We start from the raw sequence: 17124 nt of genomic DNA on the forward strand, positions 1-17124 counted from the left end.
TTTTTCTTTTTTCATGGCAGAAAGTTTGAGTCCTTTCAACTGGCAAGCAGATGTTGCCCTCGTGCTGCCTCCATATTCATTAGCCCATAATGAATCTATTAATTGAATATGTAAGTTTGGCTAATTAGATGTAAGACATTTCTTCAGATTTAAAGGGTAATAATAAAAAATTTAAACTGCAACACCAGATCGAGCATTTAAGAGCTGATAAATGTGAACGGGAAAGTGCACAATTGCAATATAAATTAGTTAATTGCCTCTGCTAATTTAGGTGAAATACATTAGCAGAAAGGTCAATCCATTTGAGGCTTGATGTGTTTTTCAAATAGTAAATTTAAAAATAGCAAATCAAAGAGCACTACAGAGTAGGAAGCATGGAATCCACTTTCCCAACCCAGAGGTTGCCGAGTGGATTCAAGTAACTCCACAGATTTAACCTTCTGTGGGTTATAACCAATGGTTCTCAAAATTGGCTGTGTCTTACCGACACCGGGAAGTTTTGTTAAAAATAGCAGTGCCTTGGGCCCTACCTTAGACTAACTGAAATCTTCGGAGGTGGAACCAGGCCTCCATTAAGGCTCCCGACATGATTATAATTGGAAGCTGGGTTGAAAACCACTGGACCATTCCATGAAATGTCTGATCATCCCAACTAAGCAGGAGTGAGGGGGCAATATCAATCCATAGCAGAGATGTAACCATTAGAATCATGACCTAATGTCATACGTAATGCCTTCTTTTCTTCCTAAGTGAGGAAAAAATTCAGCTGCCCTTGGTCCCTCTACCTTCTCTTCTGGATAGGTCTGTACCAAAAGGTCTTATACTTGAGAACATTTGACTTGGATTTGGGAAGTAGGAGGAATCTCGGCTCTGAGTATTTGCTTTTGGGAATTGCAATTTTACAAATAGCCAACCTCTCCAATCACATTAGCTGGCTTCACACTAAAAGATTTCGAAGGAGTTCTTTTTTGGCCCATGTTTTGGGAGATGTTATCTTTACCACTTGTGTCGTATGCCTCCCCCCCCCCCCCCCTCCACGAGAACACCACCTCCAGGGAGCCCATGGAAAGGTCGACAAAGGGATTTGCCAACAGGTTGTGCCGTGTCTGCCACAGCCTTTCACTCATTGTGCACCGCAGCTTCCGCTTCTTTCTTGTCTCATCCGGCCCTTGGAGAGCTTCATGTCCGCAGCCACTGTCATCCCATATGCTTCTTTTTTGTTCTTCGGAGACTCCATGTCAGTGCTTGGCTCTTAATGTACTGTCAGGGAATAGTTGTTCAGTAGGACCTCTGTGACCGGTAGAGAGAGGACAGAGTCTATGTTTAGCGCCAGTAGTCAGGGAGTCACAGACGCCCTAGAAGGGGGAATATGTATGCCTGAAGCAGGACACCCGTTCTCTGCAGTTTGGGGTGGGACGTCCCACCTTGGGTGTCAGTGTCCCGGCTCTGAATGCCTCCCAGTTTTGCCCTGTGTCCTTCACAGCTTGAATTGTGTGGTTGAGAAGAAAGAAGCGGCACTTCCCCTCTGTTTTCAAGACATCTAAAGTGAAAAGAGTTTCAGTGGCTCATTCTAGCATGTAAAAGAGGGAGATGATGACTGTTCAACGAGCCTCGTCTTCTTGTGAACATGGATATCAAATATCACCAAAGTTCACGTGACCATTCCACATGAAGAAAGACCCTCTGGATGACTGACCGCCTAAGGGCAGAAGGACTTGGGGAAGGAGCTTATGTTTAAGAATGGGAGAGCCCTCAGTTTGTTTCTTCAGAGGGGAGGAGGGTGGGGGAATGGGATAGGCCGGTGATGGGTAGGAAGGAGGGCACGTATTGCATGGTGCACTGGGTGTTATACGCAACTAATGAATCATCGAACTTTACATCAAAAACCAGGGTTGTACTGTATGGTGACTAACATAATATAATAAAAAAATATTATTAAAAAAAAAAAGAATGGGCGAGCCCTAAAGTAAGCAGCAGCAGTTAAGAGTTACGTGTAGATGTGAAGAATTTTAAAAGTGAAAGGAAAACTGCAAATTAAGGAACATGGAAGGAAAACAAAGAAGCAAACTTAACTTAGTTACATGCCAAAGGGGTTCTTTTTTTTAGTAACCCTTCCTCACCAACCATGATTAAAAATAGTTGCTCCCCATCTGAGACACGCCCGTGTGACTGGCTCGGGGACACCGCAAGCTCTAGACTACTGTACGAGCAGGACTGTCGGCTAATGAACGCAATCATTCTGTTCCTAAAAGTCAAAAGCTTTTCTAATGAAAGTCCCTCTCCTAAATTAACTGTAGTTTGAAATTTGTCTGCATTCTGAGATTTCTTTCCCCCCTCCAGCCTAATTCAAATGAAAACTGTAACAACTCCAAACATTTCTCACCAGAAGCAGATAAAATACACTAAATCCAAACTTTTGCCATTCGACATTTCGCGTTCGTTTGCACATACATGCCATCAACTGCAGGGGGAGCTAATGCCTTTTTCCTCAGGCCCCGCAGAGAAGGCGGCAGAGCTGGGATTTTAATTTCTCCCTGTGCCCGTTAAGTGTGACTATCGATAAAGTGCTGAGCTCATCCCTCCCCTAGATTGAAGCTTCTAAAACATATATGAGGTGGAACTGGGCTTTACAACAAAGCCAAATCTAGTTTCCACTTTTAAAATAGTCTCTCGAGGCTCCCAAAAGGGAGAGGATATATTTTAAAAGGAAAGAACTGTGTTTTGTAACAAAACATTATTTTTGGAGTCATAACCAATTAGGAATCTAATCCCTGCCATAAATACCCCCTTTTCATAGAATACAGTGACCAGAGGCCACACTGGGGTATGCGGGACTTAATATGTAGAGAATTTTTATGGTTAATAAATGCCACAATCTCAGCCTCTTTCCTTCTAGATGTTGGAAGGAACAGGATAATTAAATGAGTGTTTAGATCCCAAATAAAAAGTTAATATTCACGTTAAATAAAAATATAAGTGAATTTGTTTTATAGAAGCTTTCAGAAGGGGTCCAAAATACTTCATTAAGCATTCCGGATAAAAACATGTAATGCTCTGTATAAGCTTTGGTTAATAAATTAAATACCATCTCTCTATAAATATACTTTGTATTAAGCTTTCCTGTTAGAGTTTTCAGGAAACATTTTAAATGAAGTAGCTGAGCATATCCCGTTTGAGATGAATGAGATCATTAGGAAACACTTATATCTGAAATAAGCTCTGAGATCATTCCGCATACAACCCAAGGGCCCTAATTTTTTAAATATTTCAAACAATGTGCTCCTTTTAAATCATTAGACTTAGAGACATTTAAGGAACTGATTCAATTAACCCGGAAGAGAGAAATGCTATAATGTGTGATTTATTTGTGCAGATAAATTAAAATGCAAGTGTATCTGTTAGAAAAGGTAGGCTGTCAGCATGGTTAGTAATGGCAACAGGAAGGCAATTAAGCGGGGCCACCTGAGGCTGAAATAGCCCCTGAACATGGAAGCTTGAAGTTCAAGCTGGACATTGTTGTTGTCAAAACCAAAAGTGTTCCTTGGCTGGGAGGAGGAATCTTTGTGCTCCATTTGGTTTCCTTCATTGATTTTCTAAAGCATGTTTCTCAATTTGTTCCTCCATAACTACAAGCTAAAAATAAGCCCCTGCTATGGTTTCATACCTTAAAAAAAAAAAACAAAAACCAAAAACTAACTTCACATAAAGTGGGTGCCTTAAAATTACAACTTTGCATTCTATTATTTAGGTGAGGAAATATGAGGCAAGAATTTATTTTTCGCCGCTACAACTCCAGGATATTGGTTCCACCAGGCCTAATAAATTGTTTTCACAAGGAAACAGAGCACGCTGCAGCTTGTGTTCCCTTGTGCAAGGGGTTTTATAAACAAGATGTATCCTAAACAATAAATAATTACAGATGGGAGAGGGTGGAAGAAGGAAACATTATAAGGGTGGGAAAAAAATGTTTCTTCACCAAATCATGGAAAAGAGTGAATTTCGAAATGCTAGAAATCTGAAGGTAGTTGTGGGGAAGATGGCTGCTTTAACTATGGTGAACTCTCTAGAGGAAATGAGAAAATAATAGGACAAGAGAGTAAAAGAAAGAGAATCGAAGGAAAGACTAAGAATGTGAGAAAAGAGGTTCTGGCAGTAAGTAGCTGCAGAATAAGTCCTACAAACAGAAATGAAGAAAACGTACACTGAAGACGTCATTATCATTCACTGTTCTTTTCTGCTCAATCTTGTACCCCATCTTGAATTGGACAAAAAAAGAATGCACTAGACCTTTTGGAGCTATTTATGAGGAAAAGCTAAGAGATCCTCCTTTTCCTGCCTGGAGAAGAGGGAATCTCTTTATTTGCTCTACGTCACTGTGTAACAAATGCTAATGATTCCATCATACTGCTTCTTCCCTGGGAGACATTTTTCCAGCCATGGTGCTAGAACTAGAGTTAGCAAGCAAGAGGTGGGTCAAAGGGGAACACCCCTGTCCTATGCGTGGAGAAGAATAGAGCTCAATGGTTTCTAGTTTGTGAGAGACTTTCCTGACAATATTCATTTATCAGTGTAATTTATACAGATCTCCCTTTTTTTCATGCTCAGAATCTTTCGATGGCTTCTCAGTGTCTCAAGAATTAAGGTCCTTACAACCTGTGTCAACTGCCTTGCCAGGCTCATCCGCCGCTCCACCAGCCACATCGATGCCCCCTCCCTCGCATTTCTATGCCTTTGCTCTTATGGACTCTACTACCTACTCTGTCCTCTCCTGGCCTGTGGACGCCTCACCTCTCCTTTTATGGCCCAGCTCAAAGGCCAGCGTTCCCAGAGAGCCGACCTCTTCCTTAGCGGACCCCCGGATCATCTGGCTGGTGCTCTGTTGTAACTTTTCCCCACCCCCCCTCAGTGACCTACCTCCCTGCGGGGAGGGGATTCCAGCTCACTGAGGGTATCGGCTACTCACTTCGTTTGTAATCTAGCCTCCAGTATGGTGCCTTGCAAAACATGTTGGCAGAATTGTTCCCCGAGCACCATTGATTCCCCCTTGCTACTATCTTCTCCCTCTTTTACCAGCTAATTCTGGGACTTTATTTTTTTGATTCCTCAGTTGTATCTCCAACTCTCCAAGGCTTACAAAAAAAAAAAAAAAAAAAAAAAAAACAAAAAACCTGTATCTAATGAACCTTGACTGTTACTAGAACACAATTTTTGGCCATTCTGAGATCCCATTGTGAATTGATCTTTCTATTGCCTAAACTGAGGTAATTCACTCTGGTAATCTTGGGTAGTTACTTTGGGTGCTGAGAGGCTGGAATTTATTTCTAGAGACCTAATACTGAAATGCAATATTTTTGTCTATTTCTACTATTGGTTAGTAGCCAGGCACTGAGTGTTAGGCATTTTTAGTTAGGGAAAGTATCTAAGGCAAGATCTCTTCGGGCTGACCCTTAACATAAGAAGAAATAAGGTTGTAGCGGCTCTGAATATGGCGTTTAAAAGAAGAATCAGGCGCCTGTCAATCTTACACTGGGAGTGAGGAGGAGATGTGACCTATAGAGGTCTTTTTTATCTGAAGCCCAGATTTGGCCCACCCAGCCCAAAACCCGTTCTGGGATGGGATCTCTGGGTTCTGGACGTACACCTATATGCTAACCTCTAGGCTCCCACAAACTACAAGAAGGCCTGTTGGAACAACATAAACACCTAAATTGGCGGGGGAGGGGGGAATGTAGATATGGAAGCTCAACCCCAAATGGGTAGTTAAGTGAGGAAACCCATGTCTGGCGGGATGATTGCTGTTGGCGTGAAAAACAACAGAAAAGCAAAGCAAATATATCATTGTGTTATTTGGGGGCGAGGAGTTAAGGTCTAAAAGGGGGGATCCAAGAAAAAGAGAGGCCAATGAAACATGCAACTCCCAAGAGCCTATAAGGACCAGCGCCCGGCATCCTGGGGAGCAGCCCGGACCGCCAGGGGCGGTCCCAGCCGGCAGAGGGCAGCACCTGGGCGGCAGAAGCCCGGCGAGGGCCGCCTTGCGGGGATCCTTAATTTTGAGTGTGGGGCGAAGGACTCGCACTCATTACTACCCGTCCCGGACCCTGCGGCCGCGGCGCACCTCGGGCTCCATTGTGGGGAGTGGGTGTGTGCCGGGCCGCCTGCCCGAGGAAGGAGAGCGGAGGGCGCCCCCCGGGTCTCCGGGAGAGAAGGCGAACGCGTGTTCGGCGTGCCCCGGGACGTGGGTGGGAGGCGCCCCTGACGCTCCCCATCAGCAGCCGGGCTCGCTTGGCGCCCCAAGAGCCGCCTTCCGCGCCCTGGGAGCTTCCTCCGCTGAGACCGCGTCAGCCCCCGCCCGCTCTGCTTCTGGGGCCACGACCCGTGCCCGACATCCGCCAAGGTGCGCCCCCCGCCGCCTCCGCCCGAGCCCGAACGAGGCCGGTCCGGGTCTCCGAGCCCCGCGCGGCCGCGGCGCGGGTTCCCGCTCTGGCCGTCGAGGCCGGCGGCGGCAGCGGGGTGGGCGTGGGCCTGTGTCGCCGGCCGCACTTGACCGTGGGCGCCGAGGGAACGGACCGCGCGGCGCGGGCGGCGGGCTTTATGTAAATCGGGGCTGCGCCCGGGCGTCCTAGGTAGGATGGACCAGCCCCCCGCGCTTCGGCCCTCACGTCCAATAAGAAGAGCCCCAGCTTGACACCTGCCTATATACAGGCGAGCGCGCCCCCGGCCCGCGGACCGCGCGCACAGCCCGCACAGCCCACGCCGCGGGCGAGCGAGACCTCGGCCCGCCACCATGACTTCCAGTAAGATCGAGATGCCCGGCGAGGTGAAGGCTGACCCCGCCGCCCTCATGGCGTCCCTGCACCTCTTGCCATCGCCCACGCCCAACCTCGAAATCAAGTACACCAAGGTAAGCGGCCGGTGAGGACCTGCCGTCCGCCAAGGCTTTCTAGAACCTTCCTTCCTGCCCATGATCTGTTAGGGGGCGAGGGCGGCGTGACGGGATCAGGGGCCGGGGTGGCCGGACCAGCCTGTCATCCCCGCGCGGCGGAGAGAAGCCCCGTCCTCGGGGTTGGGGCATCCGAAGGCCTGCCGGGGTCTCGGGACACCTCAGGGCTCGCCCCAACCTGAAGCGCGGCGCCGGGGGTCGCGGTCAACGGCTCCTTACCCATGCCGCGTCTGCCGCTGCCTTCCAGTCCGATTCTCGGGGTCCGGGCTGCCGCGGGCAAGGCGTCGGCACCGCTTCGACTCCTCAAGTGGGGAGGAAGGGTTCCCGCCAGGTGGGTCATGCGGCCCGGCCGTTCTTCCCGGCGGCCCTGCGCCTTCAGGGGCCGCGGGGCTGCGCGTCCCGCTCGGTCCTCAGAAGCCCGCGCGTGCGGAGCGGCTTTCCGGGAGGAATGACCAGGCGCGCGGCGCTCCGGCCGCCCTTGCAGATTGCGCGGAAACCTGGCTGCTGGCGACCGGCAGCTCCGGGATCGGCATTTCGTTCGAATTTTAGGCAGTGGCAGTTCTCCTGGAAAACTCGAAAACTCTCTAAATGGACGCAAATTAACGGGCTCGCTTTCGGACCGAAAAGAAATCTTTTATAACGAACTCTGACATCTTGGGTTTGCCAAGCAGGATTTTTTGTTGCTGTTGCACCACGTAAAAAAGAATATGCATTCGCTACTTTAATGTAAATTGAATTTACTTACTACGAATTCCACATAGAAAAAATATATTAATTAGACACACGGGGGTGATTATAACGTTATAGCATGGGAAGAGGGGAGATAGATGGGATTTAAAGTCATGTTCCTTGGAGTTCATTTTACAGTTCTCTTGTTTGATTTTCTATCCTTTCAGTTGATTTCCACCCTAAATTTCTCCCTGTTAACTTAAACACACAAGGCGCGCACACAATAGGGTTAAAGTTTCCCATAATGCTTATTACAAGATAAACTAAATTTGTTGAGAAGTAAATTGTTTGGTTCAGGCTTAATGGTTGAAAGATAAATTTTTTAAAAATCCGAATATTGCATTTTTACTTGCGTTAGTTTTAGGATACAAATCAAGGTGATTCGTGTTCTGAATGCCCGATTTATGATGGCTCTGATGTACCTGTTAGCTTTTTTAGATGGTGTGACAAATTTTTGAAAGCCATTTTAATGGGGGGTCGTTAATGGTTACAGCCATTTAGACACTGTTTGCATAACAATAGTGCCAATGCGGGGCACATATCTGGGTTTGGGAACAAGCAGGAAAAGTATACAGCATAAACGTATTGTTTTATGAGGGTCCCTAACCTCTTCAGCCTCTCTTTAAAGGTCTTAAGATCCAAGATCTCCCTGTGAGACAGGAGTGAACTCTCCTATTCGGGAGGGTTCGATTTTAGTCTTAACTTTTGTTTGGATTTTCCTCCCAGCCCCGGAAAGGAGTTTTAGGTATGCAGTAGGTATCCCGGAATTTAATTTGGAAGCTCTTCCAGTTTTCTTTTTCTCCGACTACCCCTGCTCTCTTTTTCTCTTGTTCTCCCCCGGTAGGAAAGACAACTGATTTATAGCTAATTGAAGCCTTTAATGTAGAGTCTTTTAGCTCGGGAGAGACTTTTATCCAGTATCCACTTTCCCACTTATTACAAAGAAAAACAATCAGAAATGAAATAATGGATTGTAACTTGACTCTTTAATTTGTGGGGAGGAGGCACCTTATTTTTGGCTTGACAAACAACCCTCGTAAACACTGAGTAATGCTAATCTAAAGGCAAGCTCTTTTCACAGAACCTTGTTAAATCAGATATCTGTGAACATTCCCAGCAGCTTTCTTCCTCAGCTTTTTAGCGAGGCTTCTAAATTTTCTGAGACAAGCGTCATGGGCGAGCAGCTTTTTTAACGTGAAGAGCAGAAGCTGCTCTGTTGGTAGCTGAGGGTAATGGGTAATGATTTTTTACTTAAAAGGAAAATAAGATTAGTGGAAAGGTTTATAAAAATTCACTTGTGATCAGAAGTGAGGGGTATTGGTAATTTGAAACAGAAGAATGAAAAAGGTAGAATGGACAGTTCGTCCTTTGGAACAGTAGTACCACATTCATCAGGAATTTTTAAAAGAGTAATGGCTTAGAAATTTCTGTGCTGGAGGGCTTGTTGAATAAACACATAAGAAACAAATATGGTATTTGTGTCACAAAGTGGTACAAGATAAACAAGACGGATCCTTCATCATATTTGTCTTCTTAAACGAATACATCTTTAGAGAAGGATATTACAACAGGATTTTTAAATGTGTTTTGGGGACCAACATGAAGTCACTACCTACTTGTAAATGGTCAGATTATGAGAATTTCAAGCAGCATGGGTTCAGAAAACTTTGCATTTGTGATCTTGTATTTTCCTGTATTTTTCACCGTCTTCCTCTTCTAAAAGTATTTTGCATTTTTTATCAATGGGGGAATGGGAGAGATCATCAGAAATAAAAGTTACACCTTTGTCAAAGTTCCAGTGAAAATACTCCAGAATTACAGTTTGGTCTCCATGAATGCTGAAAGGGCTAAAGCTGTCTTCCTATATTGACTTTCATGCAGTTATATTGAGTTTTAAAAATAAGCCTACCTCTCCGAAGTTCTAATACCCATTTTAGACTAAGGATCAATGGCAGTACCATCATTGGTATATGTCTGATTTTATTTCCTTAATGCAGTGAGCTAAATCCCAAGTTTTAAAAAAGATTCCTTACTAAGGAACATGGTGTTGTTGTTGTTTTCCAAAGACTGCCTTAGTCAAGAAAGAGTGCTAAGTCCGCCAACAAGAAGTAGCAAGGGGACCACTCTGAGGCCAAGAGAATGTGTACTCACTCTTGCTTGTATCCTGAGAAGACTGCTTATCAGCTATCGCAGGAATCTGATTGCTTTTAGCTGTGTTTTTATGAATTAAAGCTTTTCGGAATTGTTTCTCTTTCATCAGTCTGGTTTTTAAAACTTCGTACGGCTGAATATATTGTAGGAGTTCACACATTGTAAAATCAAGGCTAGCACTTTACTGACTGCCCCTAACTGCAGGGCAGATTTCTTCCAGATTCCCAGAAGGTCTTTAGAATCTCTCGGTCTTTATCCCACCCCTACCTTCTCTTTTGTCTCTGTCATCTCTTCTGGCTCCAGTAGTTCCTCCCTACAGCCACATCACTGTTACACACACACACACACACACACACACACACACACACACACACATTGTGCTGTCTCTGTGTTGAGCGTTTTTTTTCAGTGACAGTTTATGCCTATAACTAACAGTAACATAAGGGGTTGTGTTTTCTTCCAGCATCTGATGCTGTGGGGAGCAAGAACTCAGGGAGGAAGGGAACATTTATGGAGTACTGACTAGTCTACTAAACTAGAAAAAATAAAAGACAATCAATTGAAAATCAGAGCTAATGTGCACTGGGTAACTGCTGTTTATTTATTTGTTTGTTCATTTAAAAACTTTTTATTGAACATCTGCTGTTTTCTGGGGTCAATTTCAATTCGGTCCAAAGGCTGTTTGAGTGACCATTGAGTGTTGTTAGTATTCCTAATGACAGTGCTCTCCATTATGCTAGTCGGGCATTTGCCTTCCAGGAGCTTAGTTAGGGTCTTATTAGAAAGACTGAGTGCCAAAAATTAATTGTCAGCATGGCAATAGTTCAGTCGATCAATGTAATAACAATAATGATAATAAAATGTGTAGTGCCACTTACATTGTTTATGGGGCCTAATGGTTTACTTAGCACTTCCACGTGTATCTTATTTGATCCTTGTAAAACCTTTTGAAGGAGAGGGAAAGGGAAGAAGTAGAAATAATTGATAAGGAAGACCTTGGCCTTGACTTTTAAAAAAACTGCTGGAACTTGCTTCACCATACACTTTGTTTTTTTTAACAGTCACATAGTTGTTTTTGTTTTTGGATTTTTGTTTTGTTTTGACTTGGTTTTCTGAGAGAAAGAGTTTAAATCTTTATTCTTTGTGTTGCTTCTATTGCAAACATGGGGTGAACGTGTACTGGTCCACTCCTCTTAAGAAGCAGCTGTGTCTTTAAATTACTATTTAGGGGTGCCTGGGTGGCACAGCAGTTAAGCGTCTGCCTTCGGCTCAGGGCGTGATCCTGGCATTCTGGGATCGAGCCCCACATCAGGCTCCTCCGCTGTGAGCCTGCTTCTTCCTCTCCCACTCCCCCTGCTTGTGTTCCCTCTCTCGCTGGCTGTCTCTATCTCTGTCGAATAAATAAATAAAAATCTTAAAAAAAAAATAAAAAAATAAATTACTATTTAAATTACTGACTTTAAATTACTATTTTTGATGTGCCTTTTGAGTTGTTGTTGTTGTTAGGTCTAGGACAAGATTCTTGCCTATCCCAGGGATTATTTCTTAAAAGATGGTGTGGGTCTAGTTGTTTCCAAACCTCTAATCGAGATTGTCTTGATCATAAATTGTGAAGCACACTTCCTTGTTTATAGAAATCTCAGATTTTCAAGACTACTTTTTCACAATTGTACAGCTTTTGATGTTTGTGACATCTTCATTTAAACTAGAGAAGCTAACATCTTCATTGTAGGGCTCGAGTTAGATAACTCTCCTAGGGTCCTGATGCCTTCTGCTCTGCGGGCTTACGCTACCATATGGAATCATCATTTGTTGAGACAATTCTGTCTTCCACTTCTATAAAATGAGGAATGATAGTTTTTCTATTTGAGGGTAGAAGATTCTCTGAGGTGCCTCTTCTGTGAGGTCTGATTTCCTTGTAGCCAGGCTGAAGAGAGACGAGGCCTGCGTAATACGTTCTCTGTTGCATTACCCAAGCCCGGTGATGAAACCGTGACCAGACCAAAAACATCTCAAGTACCAATGTACGCAGTTCTGTCTCAAGTCTTTCTCAGCTGGATGATGAACTAGAAATACTGATGTATATTTTCGTCTTTTTTAGTTATCTTAGTGACAGCTTGCAGTGGTCAGCAAACTACAGATGATCTGCCTGATTTTGTACATAAAGTTTTATTGGCACACAGCCACACCCATTCGGCTGCATATTAGCTGGAGCTACTTTTGGACTACGGTGGTAGAGTCAATTAGTTGCAACAGAGATCACATGGCCTATATTTGAGAAAAAGTTTATAAGCCCTTGATTTAGAAAAAGAAAGGCTCGGAGTTAAACTAGGACTTTGTTCAAACCTTGGTCAGACGTGTACTTATTAGCTGTGTGGGCAGTCAACGTGTAGTCAGCACACAGCGCCCGCTGTGCCTCCAGGCTCCGGAGATGCACCGGTAAACAAGGTATGGATGTTGTCTCCTGTTGAGGGGTTTCTTCACTGAAGTGTCAATTTCTACATCAGCCAAATGTGATATAATAGTAGCTACCACAGGGTTGCTGTCAGGACTAAATGAACAACTGGGTGAAAGTACATAGAATGGTCATCAGCCAAGGGCTAATTTCATTTCATTTTTACGTTTGGAGCTATGGATGAACCGAGGCCCATTTTAAGAAAGATCAGAATTGTATGGTCAATAGAATTTTATAAAGCAGGACATTGTGTACTATTTTAATTAGTCATAGAGTTTAGCATTCTGGGTAGCTATGGGTCCCTTCTGTGTTTACACTGGATTTTCATCAAACGAGATCCCTTGGAGGTTTCCCTACTCAGGTCTTCTCTTTACTAAGAAGTCACTAAATCCAACAATTTCCCAGCCAGTCTTTTAATAATCAAATTCGACATCTGACACTTGTGCCAAAATTTGGCATTAATATGCCTCAGTACACCCAAGTGGCTGGCCCTAAGTGTGTCAGATGGCAAACGGCCATTTCTGGCATTTTAAGCAGTTTGGGCAAAGATGTTGCCAAGTCTTTGGCACATAAATCTCGGAGGTATACCAGCACGTGAGGACATTCTCAGAAGGTATATATACCTTTTAGAAGGTTTTTTAGTTTTTTAGGGAAGGTTTTGTAGTTCATATAATTTAAAACTAAAGAGACTTTCACTGGTCCTGACTGCCCAGTTTGGGGCACTTCACCTTCCAGAAAGTAAAACCCCCATGCAGTGACTATTTTGAATGCCCTTCTAGCATTTCACTGATTTCTTTATTCGCTGTGACAGATCATTTCAAAGCCACCCATTTCCCCTCAAACACCAAATCTGATGCATGTAAAAGTGATTGCCATAATGTCACTTTGGATAATTTATTTTAAAGATTTTATTTATTTATTTTGAGAGCGAGAAAGAGAACAGGGGGCGAGAGGCAGAGGGAAAGAGAGAATCTCAAGCACATTTCAGTCTGAGCGCGGAGCCGGATGACCCAGGGCTCAATCGCAGGACCCTGAGATCAGGACCTGAGCTAAAATCAAGACTGAGCCACCCAGGCGCCCCACTTCGGATAATTATTAATTGCCTTTTCAGATATGTCTTTGAGCTCCGTTCCATTTTACCTTTCAGATATATGAGACTATCCAAATTGAGAATTTCTTACCCCTGGCATTTCTCCATTGCTTGTTTTTTGGCCTTTAAGATGAAATAATGTTTAAAATGTTTCCCTTCAGAATCTTAACTCTTAAAGGGTTTATTTACAGCATGTCTCTGTTGTGTCACATGATTTGGAAATACTTCCAACCTTTGAAAATTCCAGTTGGAATAATAATTGGGTGTTTTCACCACCTAGACTTTTGCCGGGCTCTCAACAAAATTTCCCTGGGGCTAAACACGGGGATTTATTGACCTCTGTAGAATGTGGTTAAAAATTAGAATGTCTGTGAGTGAACATTCTAATTTTTATTATAGAAGGAAGCTTTCCTCTTACTTCAGTTCAGCTCTGTTACCTCCAGAAGTAGTTAGCTGCTCTGTTTCCTTTCCTCCTCACAAGCTGACCTTTGCAGGGCCAGAGTAGCAGTTGCTTTTAGCCCTAGATCTTTGAAAAGATTAAGTCTATTGTCCAGCTAAAACTAGACACACCTGTCTCTTATTTACAAAGAATTTAGGATACCAGGGGTACCCACACACTTTCCGGTCTTGATTATAAAATATATGGGGAAAATTTCAAAATAATTAAAGATTATATTTTTATACATTTTCTCATACATTCTTTTCATTCCTCTAGCCTCCGTCTTCTGATTTTAAGTGCAATGACTCTTCAGGTTTTTGGTCCCAGGTCATTTCTGGGGATTTCTTAAAGATGAAACTTAGTCAAAAAATGGCATAAATTGGGTGGCTCTTCCCACAGAGATGATGGAACCTACCTCCAGGTAAGTGGATCTTACAAAATATTGTGGATTTAAGTAAACCAAGGAACAGGCAAAAATAACCTCATTCTTTACCCAGTCCGCACAACCGATACATACCCCCAGTCTATGGGCTGATATGTGTGTAATGATGGAGTGTTTATGGTGGGAAGGGAAAGGGAACATAAGAAGACCTTGCCTGATAAGACAAAATTATGAAGTGTCAATAGAAATCTATAGAGGATAACTTAAAGTCGTATTTCCCTAGGTGTGAATATTGGACTTTTGCCTAGAATCCTTTTCTGGGAGAAGATCAGAAATCAGAATGACTGGTTAAATTCCCGAGCAAACCCGAAACCAGTGAATTCTGGTTTCTCATCTATGTTTTAGAGTCTGATACCCAACATACCAATATAACTTGATTTTCACAGGGCAGGCCATCTCACTGTTGTATCTTGAGGTCATTTTTATTTTTAACTCCAGCCAGAGCTACCCTTTTGTTTCCCTGAATTTATTAATTTGTTTATTCATTTGACATTTATTTGGGCCACTTATGTACAAAACATTGTTAGTCACTGTCTGGCATGAAAAGACCCACAGATGTGGGCCCTGCCCCGAAGGGGCTGGGGAGGATTCCCACTTGGATGTGGGGTGAGGACATGCGCACAAATAACGATGGTGCATAATAGAAGATGCAGATGCTTGAGACGAATGCACTTAAAGCAGAACGAGCATTCAGAAGGGGAAGAGATGCTTCAGGCTCCGCAAACCAACAGCACACTGTATTGTTAGACCTACTTGACGAGAAACGAAATGTTTCAATCGTACAGAAGATTATAGAGAATAATACTACAAACGTTGTGTAGCTGTACCCAGATTTGTTAGTTCTTATCATTTGGCAATATTTGCTGCTATTTTTTTTTAAAGAAATACATTGAAACTCCACCTGTGATCTTCTTCCATTCCTCTCTTTTCTTCCCCCTTCCTTCCTCAGAGACAGTTATCTTTCCTATAGGTTTATGTGTCTGTATATCTATATGTATCCATAAACAATATACACTCTTCTTTTGCATGCTAATATTTTATACGAATGGTACTGTGCTGCAATTTGCCTTGTTTGATAGCATAATATTTTCAAGATTCCTCCATGTTATTGGATGCATTTGCAATTCATTCATCGTCATTCATTCATTTATTCATTCGTTGTCAGAGCCCATTCTTTGAATATATTACAGTTTTTCATTCATTCTGCTAGCGACATGTAAGGTTCCTCCAGCATTTTGCTATTACAGTAATGCCATATTCAATATTCCTAAGCATATCTCCTTACGTGCCTGGGTGAGAGGCTCTTCTAGGATGTATACTGAGAAGTGATATTGCTGGCTTTTGGGGCATGTGGATTCACGTCTTCATTAGGGCTTGCAAATTTGTGTCCAGCACTGTTAATGTTAATTTCCACTGCCACAGGCAGTCTATCAAAGTCCCAGCTACTCTCTGTCCTTACCTATACTCGGAGTTCTCATACTTCTTAAATGTGGTTGATCTGTGTGAAATGGTATCTCATTGCATTGTTTTATTATCTTTCCATGTGTTTATCATCTTTCCGTATGTTTATGGGCCATTTGGCTATCCTCCTGTGTGAGTTGGCTAGTATATCATTTGCTCATTTCTGTGTGCATGTGTGTATTTTTACTGACTTGTAGCAATTTTTATGTACTTGGGATTATAATTTTTTGACAGTTGTATACCATGTGAAAATTTTCTGCCCCCTTGTGTTGTTTCTTCCTCCTCCTCCCAGTGTAGTGTCATACGGTTTTACATAGAGAGGAATATTTCTATCTTTTCTTTTTTAAAGAAGATTTTATTTATTTATTTATTTGACAGAGATAGAGCCAGAGAGCACAAGCGGGGGGAATGGCAGAGGGAGAAGGAGAAACAGGCTCCCCCTCCACCCGAGCAGGGAGCCTGATGTGGGGCTCAGTCCCAGGACCCTGGGATCATGACCTGAGCCAAAGGCAGAAGCTTAAGCAATTGAGCCCTCAGGAGCCCCTATCTTTTCTTTTATGTTTAGTGCTTCTGGTGTCTTTTTAAAGAAATCCATCCGTATGCCGAGTTTTTCAAGATATTCTTTTATATAGTCTTCTGAAAGTTTATTTTTATTATTAAAAAACTTATCTTTCTCTTTGTGTCTTAATCCACCTGTAATTGGTATTCGTATGTGTGTAAGAACACAGGTATACCTTAAGGACAAATGATGTAACAACATATAGGAAAAATCAGATGATATTAATGTGTAAAGAATTCTTCAAAATTGTATTCCATGCAATTTGGGAACGAGATTAGGAGATTCAGAATGTGTGGTTTTCTCTAAGCCTGGTCTTCTCCGTAATGGGAAAATATCAGAAACTAGTCCCACTTCAGTGGATGATTTTAAGTACATGTTGGTTTCCCTAAACTAAGAACAGTAGTGCATCTATAAACCTACCTTTAAGAAGTCATTGTATAAAACTTTAGGGTAATATGATCATGATCATTTTTTCATTCAGGACTTATTTCCCTACCTTTCTTGTATTACTTAGAACAGAATAAGTGCACAAACGTTAGCCACTGTTGTTCTCTCTCTTCTCTCTCTCTCTCTCTCTCTCTCTCTCTCACACACACACACACACACACCGCTCATTTTTTGAAGGAGCTTTACCAGGTAAATAAGTGAAATCTTCACTGTGTGTTATTTGTTTATAGGACTGGAGAAAAACTAGATGGATGACAACTGACACAATGTGAAAAAGAATTTCTGATATACCTTTCTCTTGAATAACTGATTCAATACGGTGCTTCATCCCCTTCGTTTAGAGAATTTAAATTATTCGTTAGCGCCAGGCTTGAAAGTAACATTACTTTGTATTTCGCTATATCTTAACTC

General features: G+C 43.0%; 1 protein-coding gene across 2 annotated transcripts in view; it reads left to right on the plus strand.

Annotated features, from left to right (window-relative positions):
• Window positions 1–6743: 6743 nt before the first annotated feature.
• ALDH1A2 (aldehyde dehydrogenase 1 family member A2) overlaps window positions 6744–17124 on the plus strand; it is a 94846-nt gene continuing 84465 nt past the window's right edge. For both annotated transcript variants that reach the window (XM_040620594.1, XM_040620595.1), the window contains exon 1: window positions 6744–6901. In XM_040620594.1, coding sequence (XP_040476528.1) covers window positions 6785–6901 — 117 coding nt within the window. In that variant the 5' untranslated portion in view covers window positions 6744–6784. The remainder of the gene's footprint in view (window positions 6902–17124) is intronic.

Source organism: Ursus maritimus, unplaced genomic scaffold (genome assembly GCF_017311325.1).
Source record: "Ursus maritimus isolate PB19 unplaced genomic scaffold, ASM1731132v1 scaffold_35, whole genome shotgun sequence".
Taxonomy (NCBI): Eukaryota; Metazoa; Chordata; class Mammalia; order Carnivora; family Ursidae; genus Ursus; species Ursus maritimus.